Here is an 18,409-nt window from a genome sequence, read left to right as displayed (position 1 = left end):
GATTGAACACAGAAGTTGATGATTTGGTGTTGATAACGAGTGAAGTCGTGATGTCCAGATTTATACTTTTTACTGATACATGCCTGTAGTGAACCCGCTGTAACCTGACCGTACCCCTATACCCCTGTCCGTCGATCTCCCGTCCGGCCCCGCAAGCCCAACTTCGGCGTCCCGTTCCAGGCCTAGCGGGGCCGCCCACAGGCCCAAATCGGCTCGCCAGTCCCCTGTGTTAACCCCGACTTGACTCACTCCCCGCAGCCTGGAAGCCGCCGGAAAGACACCAGCTGCAACAGGGGCATCAGACTCCAGATCAGAACACCATCGCGAAACAAGCACGAGTGGACACTTGACCGCAGCGAATAGAAGCACCATGGCCATCATCGCGTTCGACCTGTACGGCACCCTGCTGTCGACTGACTCGATCGCCGCCGAGCTGGCGAAAGCGGTCGGCGAAGAGTCCGGCCGCGCGCTGGCTGCGCTGTGGCGCCGGTATCAGCTGGAGTATACGTGGCGGATCAATAGCATGGGTGCGTCCGTTTCCCAGTGAGATATTGAGTAGAAGTGAGAAGAGGAAGAAGAGGAAGAAGAAGAAGAAGAAGATGAAAATTAAGGGCATCGAGATGATGTGTATTCTAGCCTGTCACTGCTTGGTGTTTTACCCTAACCCTCTCACGCTTAATCACCCTAACCCTGACCCTCTCCGACCTCCCTCTCTCTCACTTACACCCGCCTACCCCTTATCACCTCCCACACCCTTCCTAATACTCCTTCAGGCCACTACCGCCCCTTCAACACCATCACCCTCGCCGCCCTGCACCACGCCGCCGCCGATCTGAACCTCATCGACGCCCTGTTCGGCCACAATGGTAACGACATCGAGCAGGACAACAAGAAGAAACAAGTCGAACAACATCTCATGCGAGCCTACGACGCCCTAGATGTATTCCCCGACGTACCCGCTGGTCTGGCACGTATTGTCCAAGAGAAGTCTAGGCCGGCAGACAGTAACATTGATGATGGTGGAAAGGACGGGAACGTGAAAGAAAAAGGCGTGATCCAAGGAGCCTGGATCTTCTCCAACGGGACATACGACATGCTCGCCTCGTCGGTGGCCAACTCACCCGGTTTACGCAGTGCATTGTCACCCTCACAAACGCCACCGCCCTCACAGGACGATAGTAGCAACCCCCCAGGCCCAACGAACTTAAACAATACAAGGCAAACCGCCCTCAACGGCCTAGTATCAATAGACTCCATGCCCCCCGGAGCCCGCGCTTACAAACCCGCACCGCAAACCTACGCCCACTTTTGCGCGCACGTCGGTGCTGAGCTAAACCATGTAGTCAACCCAGGCGACGTCTGGCTAGTCAGCTCAAACCCATTCGACATACTCGGCGCGGTAGCCGCGGGAATGCGGGCGGTGTGGGTGGATCGGAAGGCGACGGGGTGGGTTGATGGGTTGGGGGGTTGTTTATCAGAGGGAGAGGGGGGGTTGGGGCCGACTGTTGTTGTTAGGGGGGTGGAGGAGGCTGTGGGGGAGGTTGTGAGATTGTCTACTGTGTAATACCCATCATACCGTGTCTTGAAGGGGGATTTGGAAGGGTACTTTTTTTGTGGTTAGTTGGTGCTTTGCCTTGCTTGGTGTGGTGGGATATGACCAAAGGGAGAGCATCAAGATGTGAAGGTATGACGAAAAAAACAGTAACCAATCGGCAATGTATTCAAACAATCCGATTTATATGTTCAACCATTATCCTCAAAATCCAAGATATGTACCACCAACCCCTTAAATGCACCAACAATGCCCATGCGGTAAAAGAGACAAAAAAAAGCCTACATCGTCGCATTCCTCACGACTCCGTCCGGCCCCCTGACCAACAACGGCGGCGTCTCCTCAGGACTCTTCCCATTCCGATACTGCCACAACCGACTCAGCTCTTTCACCTTGACCTTTACTTTCACCCCCTGCTCCCTCTTTTTACTCTTTCCTTTGATACTCCCCCCTTTAATACTGCTACCCCCCCTGATACTCCCAAACTTGATACCACTCCCCGTTCTAGATAGCATACTCCCGGTCCTCGACATCACCGGACTACTATCATGCACCTCCACCTCCTCATCCTCACTGTCACTCTCCACTTCCCCGTCTCCGTCCCGTCCCGTCCCATCTCCTCCTCCACCAACCAACACCTCACTCTCCATAAACTCATTCCCATCCTCTTCCACCCCCCACGGCACCCACTCCCTTTCACCCTCCCCGTCCCCCTCTTTCCCAATAACAACCCCATCCTTGTTAACCTGAACCATCAACAACCCCCCCGTCCCCCTATCCCGTCTCAAAGGAAACATCCCATCCAAATAATGCTGCACCATCTGATGTCCCCCCCTCGGACTTGTCCGCGCAAACACCCGACCAATAAACCGTGGTATGAACTGGGAGGAAGGGGAGGAAGTGGCGAAGTGGAGGACTCCCCAGAGGGCGACGAAATCGGTCGTGTGGGCGTAGTGCTCGATGTGGCCGATGGCGCGGTCGGAGAGGGAGGAGGGGTGTGGGGAGGTGGTGGAGGTTGAGAGGTCCAGGGGGAGAGATGGGATGATTTTATTGTTAGCTGGGGTTCGTCTGGGGTTGGTGGTGGTAGTGGTGGTTTTGAGGGGGGGTTGGTCATCGGAGGAAGAGGAGGATGAAGAGGAGCCGGGCCGGGTGGGCTGGCGAAGACGAGGGACCCGGCTGGACTCCCGGTGATGGTGTGCGAGACGGGTTGAGTCGATACATGCCGCGAGGGGGTTGTGTTTGGCCAGGTGCTGCGTGCGGATGTGTCGATGCGGGTTGTTGAAGTGGTTAGCTGCGTTGCCGAAAGTGTAGACCTCCAGCTTCGCGAGAAGATCCTGCGGTAGTTCTTGCAGCAGCCAGTCGATAATCAGACTGCCCTCGATGCCGCCCTGTGAGTGGAGGATGAAGACGACTTTGGAGTACTGCGGGTTGTACAGCGTCTGCTTCATGATCTGGTAGCAGACCCGGACGTCCTTTGTGGCGTAGCCCCAGTTGCGCTGGATCAGGCACTCGACAACGTCGAACAGGATGCCGGCGCTGGATGTGTCAGCCCTGGTATTTGTTTGACACAGCCTAACTAGCTAGGTACTTACGTCTTGTTGTGAATCCCTAGGATCGGCCGCTTAAAGGTTACGGCGAGACGGTTCAAGTTGCCCTGCATCCAGTGTGATCTGCCATGGTTAGTTACCTACTTAGCACTTCCACCACCTCCAACGCCTCATACCAAGGACAGCTTACCCGGCCGCCACACCGTTAATAAAAATCCACTGCTCATGGGCATGCTCCGGCAGGGCCGGGGCATACTTGGGATCCGAATGATACTCGACCCCCTCACCATTCAACAACGAATACAGCACCCTATTCACCAAGAAAAACCCCCCCAGCGCCAGACCCGCCGTCCAAACCGGCAACACAACCAGCGCCGGCAGCAACACCAACCCAGCCACCTGCACGATGCCCAACAGCAAGTGAATAAACAACGCCCAGGCATTCCCCCACGTCGGCGCCAGCTCGCTCAGGTCGCCCGAGTCCGTCGGCGTCAGCGGCCACACGATGTAGGGGATCGCCCAGAAGAAGCGGAAGAAGTAGTAGACGTCCCACGCCATGAGCTTCCACGGCATGTCGGTGTAGCCATAGTTGATCACGGACCGGCCGCCGATCTGCGAGCCGAAGAAGCGGGTGTCGCTGCCGTGGCCGGGAGGGGGGGCCGGTTGTGCTGCTGGAGGGGGTTGAGGCATGTTGAATAAGGTGCCTTAGCTGAATCGATAGGAGGATCAAACAAAAACAAAAACCATAACAGTACCAAACAAAAACCCCATAAATAAACTCATTCACCCCAACTCACCAAAATAATCAACCATCCAATATTTTTAAATTTAAAGAAAGAAAGATGAAGAACCCCAATCAACAACCGTTGCGCCACTCCAACCCCAACGTCAACCTGCCTCGCTTGCTGACCCTGCTCACATGGCATGCCTGCCGGCCAAGGGTGTCAGATGGGCGGCATCGTGTCAGCAGGATGGCTGGGGACGGGGGGCTTGGCGCCCTATGAGAACCTCTGAGACCCCCCATCTTGTTGCCTGGAACACCTGCGATTGGCGATCGTCGATGGGCCCCGGCAGTGGTTCACAGGGCTGAGTCCGCTGCGGTGCCGAGCATTATACCTTTATGGTTCTGGTTTGCCTGCCGCTGGGTGCGTTTGTGAAGTGTCGTGTGCCGGTGGTCGAGTGCGCAGCTGTGGACAGGAACTAAGGGCACACGACTGCGTGGCTTCCAACAGCGAGAAAACATACATCGCAGTTAACGTTAGTTATTTATCATGTTTGGTTTGAGGTTTCACCGAGAAAAGCAACACGAGACGAGTTCTGACGGATACATCGCGGCTGCGAACGAGGCAGCGTGGTTACACTACCGATAAAAGTGTGGCTATGACAGAAGTAAACGGATTTTCCAAATTTCTGGCCTCAAAATGCGTTTGCATGCGAACTGTCTTTGGTTGAAATGGAAGGTGGGAGCGAGATGGTGGCTCGGTGGATGGAGCCAAGCATAAGTTGGCACGGCCGAAAGCTTGAAGACCAAGGGTTAGGGTTAAAGTTGTCCGATAAGATAAACTTTTTTACAATTTGCACCTGCTCTCCGTCGCTCGACCGTCTCTCCAAAAGGAATTGACAACAAACACCACCATGGGCAAAAACAGGAAATCCAAGCGCCAACTCGTCCGCGACGAGAAGCGCGCCAAAAAGCGCGGCCGCGAACTCGCCGAAGACGAGGAGCGCTCCGCAAAGCGCCAGCGCCAGCACGACGACGACGAGCACGACGTAGCGCAGACCTCCAACAACGACCTCTTCACCCTCGACCCCAATGCCGATCACCTCCCCTTCGACGACGAGCATCAGCAGCCGCCACAGCTCCATGATGAGTCCGGCCCAGCCCCGCGCGCCCGCGGCGGCAACTTCGAACGCGAGTTCTTCGGCATGCTGGCCGAGCAGGAACAGGAATACTTCCGGCACGCCGACGAAATGCTCGAGCTGAACGACTTCCCGTCCGAAGACGACCGCCACATCTTCCTGCAGAGTGTCTACCGTGAAGCCCGCGGCAAGGAGCTCAAGCTCGCCAGCAGCCAATCGTGCTCGCGCCTGATGGAGCGCCTGATCATGCTGTCTAATGCGAAACAGAAGAAGAGTCTGTTTGGCGCCTTTGCCGGCCACTTCATGACCCTGGTTACCCACCGCTTTGCGAGCCATTGCTGCGAGAAGCTGTTTCTCATGAGCGCGCCTGTCGTGACGGCTGAGTTGACGGGTGCTGCGGCAGAAGAAGATGTGGAGATGGAGGACGCAACGGGAGGAGACGACGATGGAGTAACGCCCGAGGTGGCCGAGGCCGTCAAGACACCCATGGAAGACCTGCTGATGTTGACGCTGGATGAGTTTGAGGAACACCTCTCGTTCTTGCTGTCGGACCGGTACGGCTCGCACGCGCTGCGGGTGTTGCTTGTCGTGCTCTCGGGCCGGCCGCTCAACCAGGCCGGGACCAAGTCGTTGCTGCAGGGGAAGAGCAAGGAGTACATCACGGTTGAGGGCGCGGCGGGCTTGTCCGGGGAGCTCAGTGAGCAAACGAGAACGGTTCCTTCATCTTTCTCAACTGCGATTCAGAAGATCATTGGTGACGCGACGGCGAATCTCGACTCCACGGCGCTGCGCGTGCTGGCCAAGCATCCTACCGGCAACCCGACATTGCAATTGTTGTTGGAGCTAGAACTCTCGTTGACGGCAAAGGCCAAGAAGGGTTCCAAGAAGGAAGAGACCGAAAAGCCGGCAGATGGGGCTACCGAAAGCGAGAGCACCGTATCCCTCCTCGACAGGCTCGTTCCCGATGCGCCCGGCGCATTCGGTGATGAAAAGTCACAGGCCTGCGAGTTCGTCAACGGCATGCTCTACGACCCCATTGGGTCCCGTCTCCTGGAGACTCTCATTGCCCACTGCCCGGGCAAGATCTTCAAGGGCCTCCATGCCAACATCTTTGGCCCGCGCATCCAGAGCCTGCTCCGGAACGACATCGCCTCCTATCCTGCTATCAAGGTCCTCAACCGGCTGAGCAAGGAAGATCTCGCCGACGCGGTGCAAAAGTCTCTCCCCGAGATTGGCTCGTTCGTCGAAAAAGGCCGTCTCAACGTTATCAAGACCCTGTTCGAGCGCTGTAACGTACGAGGCGCAACCGCTGAACTCACCACCCTCTTACAAGCGCTAACCACGGCCTGCGGCGGGAACTGGAAACACCTCGTCCCGAAACTCTGCCTCCTCAACGACCCCGAACCAGAACCCGAAACCAAAGAAAAGAAATTCCAAACCCCCGAAGCCAAAAACAAAGCCGCGCTCCTCTCCCACGGCAGCCAAATCGTCTCCACCCTCCTCTCCATCCCCGGCCCCCCCTCCAAAGCAATCCAAAACTCCCTCCTCGCCCTCCAACCCGCCCACCTCCTCCGCATGGCCACCTCCTCCCCCACGACCGCCACGATCCTCACCAAATCCCTCACCACCCCCCCTCAAATTCCCCACTTCCACAAACTCCTCGTCGCCTCCTTACTCCCCAACATCTACCCCATCGCCACCACCCACCACGGCAACGCCATCATCTGCGAAATCATCGCCGTCCCCTCTAAAACAGACAGCACCAACACCACCCCCGTCGTGCCGTTTCACCTCAAAGAAAACATCATGGCCCAGCTGGCGCGGCACGAGCACGAGCTACGGGAGACGTGGTTGGGGAGAAATGTTTGGCGGACCTGGAAGGGTGATTTATGGGGGCATCGGAGGCATGATTGGGTGAGGTGGGCGAAGGAGACGGATCCGGAGGGGGCTAGGGTTGCGGCTATGCCGAAGGTCAAGGGTGAAGAAGGCGGGAAGAGGGGGAGTGGGAAAGCTGTGGAAGATGTGAGGCCTGAGGTTGAGGAAAGACCTGAGTTTGAGGAGAGGCCAGAGCCGGAGGATGATATGGAGATTGATGTTGAGGGGGACGACGAAAGGAAGGATGAGGGCGAGGTAAACGGTGTGAAAGAGAAGACAAAGAAGGAGAAGAAGGACAAAAAAGAAAAGAAAGAAAAGAAGAAAAAGGACAAGGCGTCCAACGGTGAAGCCAGTGGAACCGGCGACGCCGAAGGAGAAAAGGAAAAGGTGAAGAAAAAGAAGAAAAAGAGCAAGGAGAAGGCCGTGGATGTGGCTGCAGAAGTGGAAGCTTCTACTTAACGTTAGAAGCCAATAGCTGGCACATCACATATTCGCTGGTCTGTGCTGTGGACAGTATGATACCCAAAATGTCTCAAAGAAAGAAGCCAGCTACGCCAACCCACGGGCCATCTCTGTGTTTTGGACTTTGTTGAGTTTGCATATTCTCGTTTGTTTATGTGTCACAGATGTTGTCGCCCGCCGGGGAGGGGGTCCTAGGCTAGTCCTGAAACTGGGTGTTAGGTTCTGGAACAAAAGAATGTTGTTCTAGAACAAAAGAACAACAGACGATATTCACAGACAAGTCGAGAATGCCAGCGAATGGTGATCACAATGGTACGAAGGTGGGAAGTATCATGGGTTATGCGCCAGAAGCCGCTAGAAAAGGTCGAGTTGAGGGACAGGAGAAGAGAGCGAGTAGTTACTCCAGTGGTATAAACAAAGGGCCTCTGAGGGTTAAATAGATGTAACGTTTCCCGGCTTGGGAGACTGTTACCAGCAACTCACCCACCAACCTTCGCTTTTCCAACGTCAGAGTCTATCGCCTCTTGTAACCTAGGTTTTCGCGATCCTGCTCGCTCCACGCCCTCGTCCATCAACAGTTCTCGCCAGTCCAGAACCGCCAGTCACTCGCTCCTCCCCCCTATCACACTTTTCACCATCTATTTGCCCACTCACATACCCATCCCTCCACCCCAACTCAACAGCCACCTCGATACCCCCCCTTCCTCACCACCGAACCCAAAACTCAAAACCCACTCCCACACACCCAACTTCCCCTCTCCCCTCTCCTTCCTAAAAAACACCAAGCAAAATGCCACGATCAGGCTATGACACCTCAGGCTTCGCCCCCACCTCAACCACCTCAACCGCTCAAACACCAACTCCACGATCACGGTCACGGTCACAGCTACGGCTACCGCAACAGCAACAGCAGCAACAGCAACCCCAACAGCAACCCCAACAACCACTGCCTCCAAATTTACGTCCCCAGTCGCCACCACATCAGCAACACCAGCAGCAACAGCAGCACCACCAGCAGCAGCAGGAGGAGTACCCGAGACAGCCATCCCTCCACGCCCAGCTGATGCAAGGGGTACGAGAGTACGAGTAGCAGCAGCAGCAGCAGCAGCAGCAACAGCAGTACCAACAACAGCAGCAGCAACAGGAGTACCAACCGCAGTACCAACCGCTGCAGCCCCACCATCAACAACCGCTACAATATCTATACCAGCACCAGCAGCCATCATGCCAGCAACCACGCCAGCCACACCCCTTTAGAACTCGGCCTATGCATTATTGTGGTATCACCGACCCAACCCCGAGTTCAATCTCAAGCCCAGGCTCAATAACAAGTCCAGGCTCGATCACAAGACCTGGTATGCTCACGAGCACGAGTGTTAGTGATAGTTCTCAGGATGGGTATGAGACTGAGAGTTTGTATAGCACCGGGGACGAGGACGAGACTCCTAACGGGTACGGGAACAACAACGGGTATGGGAATACTAACGGGTACGGGAATAACAACGGGTACGGGAACAACAACGGGATGCGATTCGAAGGGTGGCGGTAGCAGGGGGAATGATGGGAATGATGGGGATACGGACAAGGGCAGCGGGAGGAACAAGGATGGGTGGGAAAGGGGGGGGTATGTGATGTGAAAGGTTTAAAGGGGGGGTATGTGATGTGAAAGGTTTAATCGAGCCGAGTCGAGTCGGGGTTGGGTAGTGGTTGGTTGTGTGTATCAAGTGGCTGAGTGGTTGACGGGGATAGGACAAGAAGAGCTGAGGGTTGAGGTGATGATTAGGGGTGGGCAAAGTTTTGAGGGAAAGTTTTGAGGGAAAGGCTTAGGGGGGAGGTTTGCGATGTATTCTTTAAGTTTTGAGTTTTGTGTTTTACAACGTTGATTTAGTTTTGGTATTACGACGCAAGAGGTCAGGGGGTTCGGGGTGTTTAGACCGGTGTTTTACTCTCCATAGCAGTATGAAATGATATCACGAGCTTTAGTTACCAAATCCGAGTCAATATCTCAATCCCGTCACTCCCCAGTCCATCAAAACAAACAATTAACACACCACTATCCAATTCCCATATCAACCTCTCTATGCATCCCACATCGGCTACAGTAGCCGGCTAAAAATAAAGCACCTGTATCGTGACGTCGTTGACCACCACCGCGATGATTCACCACCCGCCTGTAACACAAACTCCCCCCTTCTTACATCCATTATATTCCTACCATGCGCCCGCCGCCGCGCTCCTGTCCTGTTTCCCCCTTTATCCTACGGTTGTTACCTGCCACATTCACTGCACACACACACAAACAGGCGAGCCAAGATCATAGAAGAGTCATTACTCATTGTTAAACCCCTTCAAAACTAACTAACCAACCACGAAATGAACGAATTACATACAAGACCAGCTTACAAAACGAAACCTTCAATTTGAATCCGCCCATCAATACAACGCTTCGCTCTCAAAACAACGCCGCTCCCAAAACTTGAAAAAGCCCTCCCTAAAATGCAATAAATTCCCGCCCTTCAGAATGCCCAGCCTCGTTAAAAGTGGTACAATACCCGAATACCACCCCCCCCCCCCCTAAAGTCAGAGACCAAAAAGTCCAAAAAGCCGCAGCGCGGGCGAACTCCTTTTCCCCGTCCAGTTTTGTCATCATTTTGTCGTTCATTTTCTCCTTTGACTTTTTTTGTTTTACTTTTCCCCCTCTTCCCAATTCGCGACGCAATTAAGTATTAAACCTCAACCCCCAAAACAGCCGGTCCATCCCCATCCAAATCAACCCAGTCCGCCCACGGCTCTCCCGGCCCATTTGTCGTCGTACCATCACCCGAAGTCGTCGTCGCCGCGCCCATCCCACCCGGTCCGGAGACCATCGGCAGGTTCATGCCCGGCATGCCGAACCCCATGTCCATGTTCATGTCCATGTTCATACCCATACCCATATCCATATCTCCACTGCCGCCGCCGAGGATATTCGGATCGATCAGCGCAGAATCAGCCTCGAGGTCAGAGAAGAGATCCTGTTTGGCATTGGAAGAGGAGGGTTCATAAGGGAAATGGAACTGCGCGAGCGAGGAAGGGAGCGAGTAACTACGGTTGCGCCATGCGCTGGCATCGGTGGTGTTGCCAGCGGCGTCGTGGACATCGCCATCACCGCTGTCGCTAGCTGTGGTGGTCGAGGAGAAATCGAGCTGCGGTAGGTGTCCATCGTCGTCACCCCCAGTTTCGCCGTCCATAGCCCCCGCAACACATATCTCCATACCGGCGCCACCCTCGACTTGATACGGGTCAGGCATGACCAAACCGGTAGGCCGAGCTTGGCGCGCCGGGGTGGGTGACGCGCTGGTCGGCCGGGAACCGTCAATGCTCAGGGCGAGGGGCGACATGCAGTTGGGGCTCTCGTCGCGGCTCGGGGGCAACGGATACGAGCCGGGTGGTGTGAGGGGCGAGGCTTGTGATACGATCGATCCCCGCTTATTCGGCTGCGGGAACGCCGGTACGTAGCCTGTCTGTAGCTGCAGGGGCTGCGGGTAGCTGTTGCGGTGTATTTGGGCACCGGTTGCCGCCGTTGTTGTTGCTGTTGCTGCTGCTGCTGTCGTGGTTGTCGACATTGCTGATACCGCTGGCCAGCGCGAGGAGGTCTGGAAGTTGGGAAAGTGTTTTGCGAACAGGGCGTCTATTTCGGCATAGCGGTCGGCGTTGCTCGTGGTGTACGCTACGCTGGTAGCCGCGGGCATGCTGAGCCGGCGCAAACTGCGGTCATCGTCTTCACTCTCGTACTGCTCGTCTCCAATGACAGCCTTGCGGGTGATCTTGAGACCCCGTCCGGTCCGCTTCCTGCGGCATTCTGAAGCCTTCAGGGCAGACCTGATGCGGTGCTCGATGTCGCGGTCAGCCCGGCGCGAAGCTGCGATGTAAGCCCTCTCCTGGTTCTCCTCATGGGTCCGCTGGGTCTGAAGGTGAGTGTAAGTGGGGTGAAAACGTGCGGGAGACGAGTGTGCGGGAGGACGGGCAGCTTCTCACCTTCTTAAGAGGAAGCTCCGAGGAGTCGCTATCAGACGTCGGCGAAAAACGCTTAGGGGGCATCGTGATGGTGTAAGTGCCCGGTGAGACGGCGCGTGGTTGAAACCCCTGCTCGCACTCGTTCAGTCGAGGAGTGTTTGTTGAGGGCCGGTGTGGATTAGAGTGTTGAGCAAGGTCTGGTCTGGTATCCAAGCTAATGCCCAGGAGTCAAAGCTATAAGTAGTCGTGACAGGTGAGGTCTAGTGAAGTGTATGTTGACTCGAAGCTTCCAGAAACTTAAACGGAAGTCAAGCAAGCAAGGCCCAAATGGCGAAGGAGGGGGAATGCTTTTGTACGTGTTGGACCTTCCAGATCCTAGAAAGTGGCAGAGAACAGGGAGGAGACGAGGGATCGTTGGCACTGTGACAAGCTCCATTGCTTTGCTGGTTGGCACCGAGCATGGTCGTTGGCTGGGTCGACTGGATTGGATGCATGCCACCCAGACAAGCCAGGGCCGGTTGCTCCGGGGGACCACCATCCAGTCGCTTCACTCTCGGTTCTGTCGATGGCTCCGATCGATGGCCAAAGCCTACCACACGGCCGATCGAGATCAGAGAGCTCCAGCTCTGCACCGTTACGTCAAATAGCGGGGCTTGGCCTAGCCCCCTTCCAGCCCACAGTGCCTTCCCCGGCAGACAGCCGAGGGGCGGAACTCACCGATAACCCGCAAACGGCCAACCCCACTCCCCACCTTCCTCCATTGTTCCGAAGGCACGCCAGCGCGCCTTCCATGACGAGAACGAGAACTTTGGTTTTTCAGATACCCAGGCTGGTCAGGCAGGTAGAAACGCAACAATCGGTCCGGGCGAGAAGAAAAACCGAGCTGGTTCGAGCAATTGAGTAGAGCGCGAAGAGTACCCGAGCTCCCGTTCTAGCTTGCCGTCTTTCGATAACAAGTCCCGGTTACGCGGCTGGGGCGAGACAGTAGAACACACTGTACCCTGAAAGGCAAAGCATGGCTGCCCTGCTCGTCAATTGACCTGACTCGAAATGGCATTGGACGGCTTGGTCCCCGATCACTCTGCGAGCTTTGGGACTGGTGCATTGCCATCCCCCACAGCTTTGCTGCAACGGTCCTGCATTTCTCAACTTGGCCGTTCTTGCTGTCGATGCTTCTGGACCCTTTCCGGCGCGTCTTGGCAAGCTCTCTTCCCTGGATCCAGCTGCAGCCCGTGGCGTACGCACACTGTGCATGATTTGTATCGATTCCCGCTCCAGGCCCTCTCAAAAACAATCCACACTTCCATAACTTGGCCCCGAGTCGCCCGAGCGGTTAGAAGAGGGGCTCGGGTTATGGTCGGAGAAGGTGCGGCACAGAGAGTAGTTCTAGGCGAAAAGGAAAATTTATCAAAGTGGCCACTGGTACGAACTTTGAGATCGATCCCTGGCGTCGCTACACACTGTGAGTGATTGACGGACGCGCGACGTCATTTTGACGAGATGTGCAAGACGTGGAGGAAGGCATTCTCTCAACAATCCCATGCCCGCATTTTCGCTTCTCCATGTCCACGAGGACGATCATAGCCAGGTTGAACGCATGTTTAGACTGTGAAGGGGGAGATCGTTTTACTGTGTAAAATATCCTGTCAGCCAGAGCTCGCCTCCTCGCGAACGCTGTGCTACACGTACTCTAGAGGCCACTCGATGGGGAACTCACACGGCCACGAGAATTGATCGCGCATTTCGGCTCCCTTCAGCGATGGTGCCGTGCCGCTGCGGCCTTGGCTTCGCTACCTTTCACATGCATGGGAAAGCACACTGCTACGAACCAAACGACGAAACCAAACCCGAGGACCTAGCACGCAATGGGTGTATGAGCGGGGCGAACGGGTTGCTGAGCAAGTCGACGAGGGGGGGACGCCTTTTCCACCACCACAGCATGCTTGTCGGCCGAAAAAATCCCCAGCAGTAGTACAGCGCTACAGATCGAAAAACGAGAGCAGGTCGGCCTAACAACCCGAATACAGTGCCAGCCCTTACTGTTTCGTCAGTCAGGGGTGACTGAAAACGGAGCCCCCGGCACGAAAGGCGCAATGGATGATGGCAGAGTGATGAGAGCGAAAGTCACAGCAGGCAACTTGAAGAGGAGTGCGAGTTGATCTGCCATAGTTCCCGGAGCTTTCTGCCCGGCGACGGCGGGGGGGATCTGTGGTGCAGCTTCCATGTTTCAAGCCCCACCCTAAATCAGGCTCCACGAGTTTCTCCACTTTCCTAGTTCGGCAAGAACCCGAGCAAAGGGCATTCCAAAGTCGATTGCCAAAAATCCTTCTCTTGGCTCCATCGTGGTTCTTCTAATGTATCTGCTCTCGCTGGTGCATATTTGCATGTACGAAGTACACTACACTAATACTCAACCATTTTATTGAGCCCACCCAACATGCGACAAGAATCCAATCGGTCTGGCACACAGTTCTCCGAGCGCGGGTCCCGCACACCTGCACTGCAATTTGGATCTCACGTTGACTCAACTAGGTGGATAGACGAGAGAAAGTCCCCAAACTCCAGAAATTCGAACCCACAACATCGGCGACCTAGCAGTCCACCGCGGGTAAATTGATACATGGGTGTAGAAATCCTCGCAGCCGGAGGGACTTCTCCACAGGAGCCTGGCCTCGCGAATTCGATTCAAGTGTATTAGTTAAGAGGACGCATTGAGTGCATGTAGCAAGCACTCGTCCTTGTCATCTCATGAACCCAGCAGTGTAACATGGACAATGTAAAACACACCGGCCAGCCATCCGACTCCATCACTGAATATCACCAGCCACAGGTGCCGGAACCAATCACACCGCTAGCCTTTTCCACTCCCGTCGACTTGACGCCGGCCTACGAAGTTCCGGAGCAAAACATCCGGCCCACCTTTTCCATCCATATCCGGCAATCCCCCAAGGAACCCCATAGAGAAGGCTCGAATCTTCGACAACGACAATCCCCCCCAACAACGCAGCCCCCCTCCTCAATCTCTGCTAAAGCTAGCAAAAAAGCAATTGCTGATCTGTCTTTACACGTGTACACTACACTACATGCGTTAAGTTCCCCCGTCCGCCGCCGACGTCACGCCCCACGCGGCCTCTCGCGTGCGGCTGGACCCGCGTGTCGAGCCGACTCACTGGACACCATACTCAGGCACGAGGCCTAGCGACCTAGCTCGAAGGCACCCAACGCGGATCTGAAGTCGGCTCGTCGACGGCGCCATGACGTTTCGGGTGCCGCCGATCCGCACCCCGCCTGGGCCGTCCCGTGGTATCGGAGCGCTCGGCAGGAGGGGTTACACACAACATGAGACGTTCGTTCGGAAACCGAACTAAGTAGTCCGCATAGCTAGGTGCAGGTGGCTTGGGCGGAGGGTTCTCTCGTTGGAGCCTTGATCTTCAACGCGGATTTCAGAATTCGGATTCTTGATCAAATCATAGTGACGTCAACTCCGTTGAAGCCTCATCATCTGAACGTGCTATGGGCCACCCACGCGTGGCCCTTCTCTCATTTCTCTCCTCCAAACGCCGGCAACGTCGAAACGGAACGGCTATCCAATCCACAATGAGCTCATAGTACGGCTGCCGGCATGACAGGTTTGCTTCGCCATGTTCCACAGCTCGCCCTGCCCTTTACCCCGTGACGAACAATATGCCGCTCTTCTTTTTGCCATTTAACAACTACAAGATGCAGTCGCACAGAAAGTATATCTAAGTTAAGTTGTAAGAAGAGTTTTAATGGAAGACGACCAATGGACCTTAAGAGTTGACCTGTGCTCAAGGCAGTCATGCAGTGCTTACTTTGAGAAAGTGAGTTTGGGCTTTTATGTCCAAGCGTAGAAGGAACAATCGTTCACTCCTTCCGCTGGAGACTCGAGAAGACAGAAAAAAAGACAGAACACAATAAAAAGACAAAATAATAATAATATTTCTCATATCCAATGTCTAAATTGACTTCTGCTATGAAGAAAAAAAATGAAAAAAGACAGGCAATCGCTGCCGGGAATTGAGCCCGACGTGGGGGTCGAACCCACAACCTTGAGATTGGACACTCTCGTAAGAGTCTCACGCTCTACCGATTGAGCTAGCCGGGCAGGCTAGTTTAATTTGTTGGAGACCTGAGTTCGGGTTTCAGGCCTATGATGTAGTATGCAGATGGCAAAACTTTTGCCGCAACCCCTTTCTTCCATTAATCACATACTTTTCTCTCGCCTTTTTCTTTCACCATTTTTTATTTCATCAATTACCTATTCCCTGCACGTCTTTTAGGTTGACTATAATTTCGGAAACAGTCGTGCCTACAACAATCCCCTGTCCTTTTCCAAAACTCTGTAGCACCTAGGCAACTAGCAAGAATGCGAGAAGGATGCGCTTACAAGGCCCGAGAAGGTCTCGGAGTCTTTAATCCAGTTTCAGGGAACCTTCGAGGCGCCAATTTAGATAGTGTCAAATTGTCCGAGATAGCAAGACTCTAGGCAGTAACCACCCTATGTATGAGTGTGCGCGAGATAAGAGTATATGTACCCTCCAAATCTAGCTTCAAAACAACAACTCCAATATCAAAACATCTACTGTCTTATAACATCATCTCAAGACAACCGCTTCTCATCCCTTAAACTAAAGTAAACTAAAACTCCAAACCAAACTTTACAAACACACCCTCCTATCCGCAACCATGTGCTGGACCGTCTCAACCGCTTGCACCACCTGCCGTCGCCCGTTTACGGGCAAAGTGCCGTGCTCCAAGCCTATGCGGGGAGTATGCGTCAGTAACGAGTTCCCTCCCATCAACCGGCCCCCGCCTTGCCCGTTCTGCACCCAAGCGGCTACGACTACTACGACTACTACTACTACCACCAACAACAAGAATAACGACAGCAGCAACAACAACGGCAGCGGCACCAACAACGGCAGCGGCACCAACACCAAGAAGGAAACTACCAAGAAGGAAACCACCAAGAAGGAAACTGTCAAGAAATGAAGAGTCTGTGAAGGTCACCAAGAGTGGGGAACTAGTCAAGGAGAGACATCGTTGTTGCTGGTGTAAGGTCTAGGGGCTTAGACGCGCAACAACATATGGCCCGGAAGACGTCGTAAAATTGGAAAAAGGAGAAGGAAACTGGCCACACGGGATTTAAGCTAGAGTTTCGGAGGATACCTAGTCTCTAAAGTTCCGTAGTCTAGATAATTAGCATACCACATAACTCGCTGTTTCCTACTTTCCTCATGGACTATGTCCTTGTCCGTTTCCTTCGCTTTCAAGACAAGAAATTGTTCTGGGGGACAGAATGACATGCCATCCACGGTTTGGAGTCGAGTTATAACACCGAGCGAGATATAGGTAGATCCATACGCCTCCAGCCACATCGAGTTTCACCAAGCTTACAGATAGACACTGAACAGAGGCCCGAACAAGAATGGTATCAATAAAATGCTGCAAGTCGAACGTAACATATCCTAAATCATCGTCGTCGTAACCTAGTAAAATCCGCCACGGCTGAACCAAGGATTCAGCCAACCACCTCTCCTAGAAGAACAAGAACCCTCCGAGACGGCCCCAGATACCAATAAAAAGGAAAACAAAATAGGACCGAAGGGTCAGGGTGAGATAAAGGATGACAAATGTTAGGATTCAACCCTTCACAACCCTTCCAATGAGAGAGAGACCATACCATACAACCAGAAGGGGCCGCCCCGGACCAGCCGACCAACCGTACCCACCCTGCCTGGCTACTACAATTACACAACCTCCGTTAGGCTGACATAGACCACCCCCTCTTCCTCCGCACCGCACCCCCTTAGGTTCCAAAGAAAAATATATCGTGTCGCATTTCCCACCCCACGGTAAACCTTCCGTCCCAGATCCCACGCATCGCCCAGTATCTTTCGCACCATTGCTCCCTTCATTACCAGTGTATCCTTGCCCGTCCACCCTCATCCTCCCACACTGTCCCGCAACAGTCTTTCCCATCCCTCTTCTCCCCAAAGGCCCCGTCGAGCGGATGCGCTCGGTCCCTTATATCCACCAGCCGATTGGTGTTAACCACCAGAACCGACTTTGCTCCTCCTTTTTCGGACGACCGGGGCGTTAGTAAACCCATTATGCAACCAGCAAGATGATACCCGGCGCCCTCGAGCATGCTCGTTCCCCCATCAGCCCCAAACCCCGCTACACTCGCTCCGACATTGTCGCAAAGAATCCGAACATTCCGAGAGCCGGTCAGGTTCATGCGACAACCATCGATGATGAGGCCGCAACCACCTGAACCCTCGAGAACCCAGAAACCGGATAAACCCCATTCCCACCGTTATTACTCAGACAATGTGAACAGGACAAACAAAATTAGGAAACAGGATTAGGGCAAGATTCCCCAAATGCGGGGAATACAATGTTACATCAAGACGTGTTGTGCTAAAGCCGGTGACAGAGGGGGGTAAAAAAGAAAACATTGCCGAATTTCAGAACCAAATACCGCATATGGTGAAAAAAAAAACTGAAAACATGGGTAAAGCAGGCGACAGTGGTATCAAAGGAGACGATGCCCGCAGCGTAGAGGAACAACGAGAATACCACCACCACAGACGGGGAAGGAACGAACCAACGAAAAAGGGGGGTAAAAATAAAACAAAAATAAAAGCAGGTGAAAATAGAGGGGGTAAACGAGATTTGCCCTCCACCGGTGCTCCGACATTCCCCCTCCCGTTCGTGAGTCCCCATTCCGCCCAAACCAGCCAACCGACCGACCGACCGACCGACCGACCACCCAAACCAGAAATAAAAACTAGAGGAACTTAGAAAAGAAAAGCGAACGAAAATTAGCATATGCCTCACTCGTGCCTCACTCGTTCCCCCCTTTCATTATTCTAGGATGCGTTCGATTCTCGGCCACAGGGCGGATCGGGACACATAATAGGTTTTAGAATTGAGGTATGAAGAAGGAAGTTGAGAGCGAGGGCGAAATAGAGGCCGGGTTCCGAATTGGGACCGAGACCGGGATCGAGACCCAGTAAAAGCAGTGGTAATTGTAAGAAGATGGCGACGACGGCAATAGCGACGAGTCGGTTCGCGGGAGATAATGGGCGTC

The 18,409-nt window shown here is 54.3% G+C and overlaps 5 protein-coding genes and 1 non-coding gene across 6 annotated transcripts; 3 read left to right on the top strand and 3 right to left on the bottom strand.

The window, feature by feature from the left end:
* Nucleotides 1-370: 370 nt before the first annotated feature.
* C8A04DRAFT_12675 (HAD-like domain-containing protein) lies at nt 371-1,564 on the top strand (the record flags this gene model as incomplete). The annotated part of the gene is made up of 4 exons (XM_062777415.1): nt 371-527; nt 774-866; nt 903-1,140; nt 1,219-1,564. The coding sequence occupies 4 exons, from the start codon at nt 371-373 to the stop codon at nt 1,562-1,564; spliced, it is 834 nt and encodes a 277-aa protein (XP_062636444.1).
* Nucleotides 1,565-1,833: 269 nt separating this feature from the next.
* C8A04DRAFT_12723 (uncharacterized protein) lies at nt 1,834-3,789 on the bottom strand (the record flags this gene model as incomplete). Its single annotated transcript, XM_062777436.1, has 5 exons — nt 1,834-2,003; nt 2,070-2,253; nt 2,284-3,088; nt 3,145-3,222; nt 3,290-3,789. 5 exons carry the CDS (start codon nt 3,787-3,789, stop codon nt 1,834-1,836), a joined length of 1,737 nt encoding a protein of 578 aa, XP_062636443.1.
* Nucleotides 3,790-4,734: 945 nt separating this feature from the next.
* C8A04DRAFT_29299 (armadillo-type protein) lies at nt 4,735-7,293 on the top strand (the record flags this gene model as incomplete). Its single annotated transcript, XM_062780960.1, has 1 exon — nt 4,735-7,293. One exon carries the CDS (start codon nt 4,735-4,737, stop codon nt 7,291-7,293), a length of 2,559 nt encoding a protein of 852 aa, XP_062636442.1.
* Nucleotides 7,294-8,086: 793 nt separating this feature from the next.
* Nucleotides 8,087-8,845, top strand: C8A04DRAFT_29298 (uncharacterized protein; the record flags this gene model as incomplete). The annotated part of the gene is made up of 2 exons (XM_062780959.1): nt 8,087-8,368; nt 8,390-8,845. The coding sequence occupies 2 exons, from the start codon at nt 8,087-8,089 to the stop codon at nt 8,843-8,845; spliced, it is 738 nt and encodes a 245-aa protein (XP_062636441.1).
* Nucleotides 8,846-10,022: 1,177 nt separating this feature from the next.
* Nucleotides 10,023-11,376, bottom strand: C8A04DRAFT_29297 (uncharacterized protein; the record flags this gene model as incomplete). Its single annotated transcript, XM_062780958.1, has 2 exons — nt 10,023-11,243; nt 11,314-11,376. 2 exons carry the CDS (start codon nt 11,374-11,376, stop codon nt 10,023-10,025), a joined length of 1,284 nt encoding a protein of 427 aa, XP_062636440.1.
* Nucleotides 11,377-15,333: 3,957 nt separating this feature from the next.
* Nucleotides 15,334-15,418, bottom strand: C8A04DRAFT_t90. The gene has a single exon. It is a non-coding gene; the product is annotated as a tRNA-Lys (tRNA).
* Between the last annotated feature and the right edge of the window lie 2,991 nt (nt 15,419-18,409).

Source organism: Dichotomopilus funicola, assembly GCF_033296635.1.
Source record: "Dichotomopilus funicola strain CBS 141.50 unplaced genomic scaffold C8A04scaffold_37, whole genome shotgun sequence".
NCBI lineage: Eukaryota > Fungi > Ascomycota > Sordariomycetes > Sordariales > Chaetomiaceae > Dichotomopilus > Dichotomopilus funicola.
This window is presented reverse-complemented; position numbering and strand designations above follow the sequence as displayed.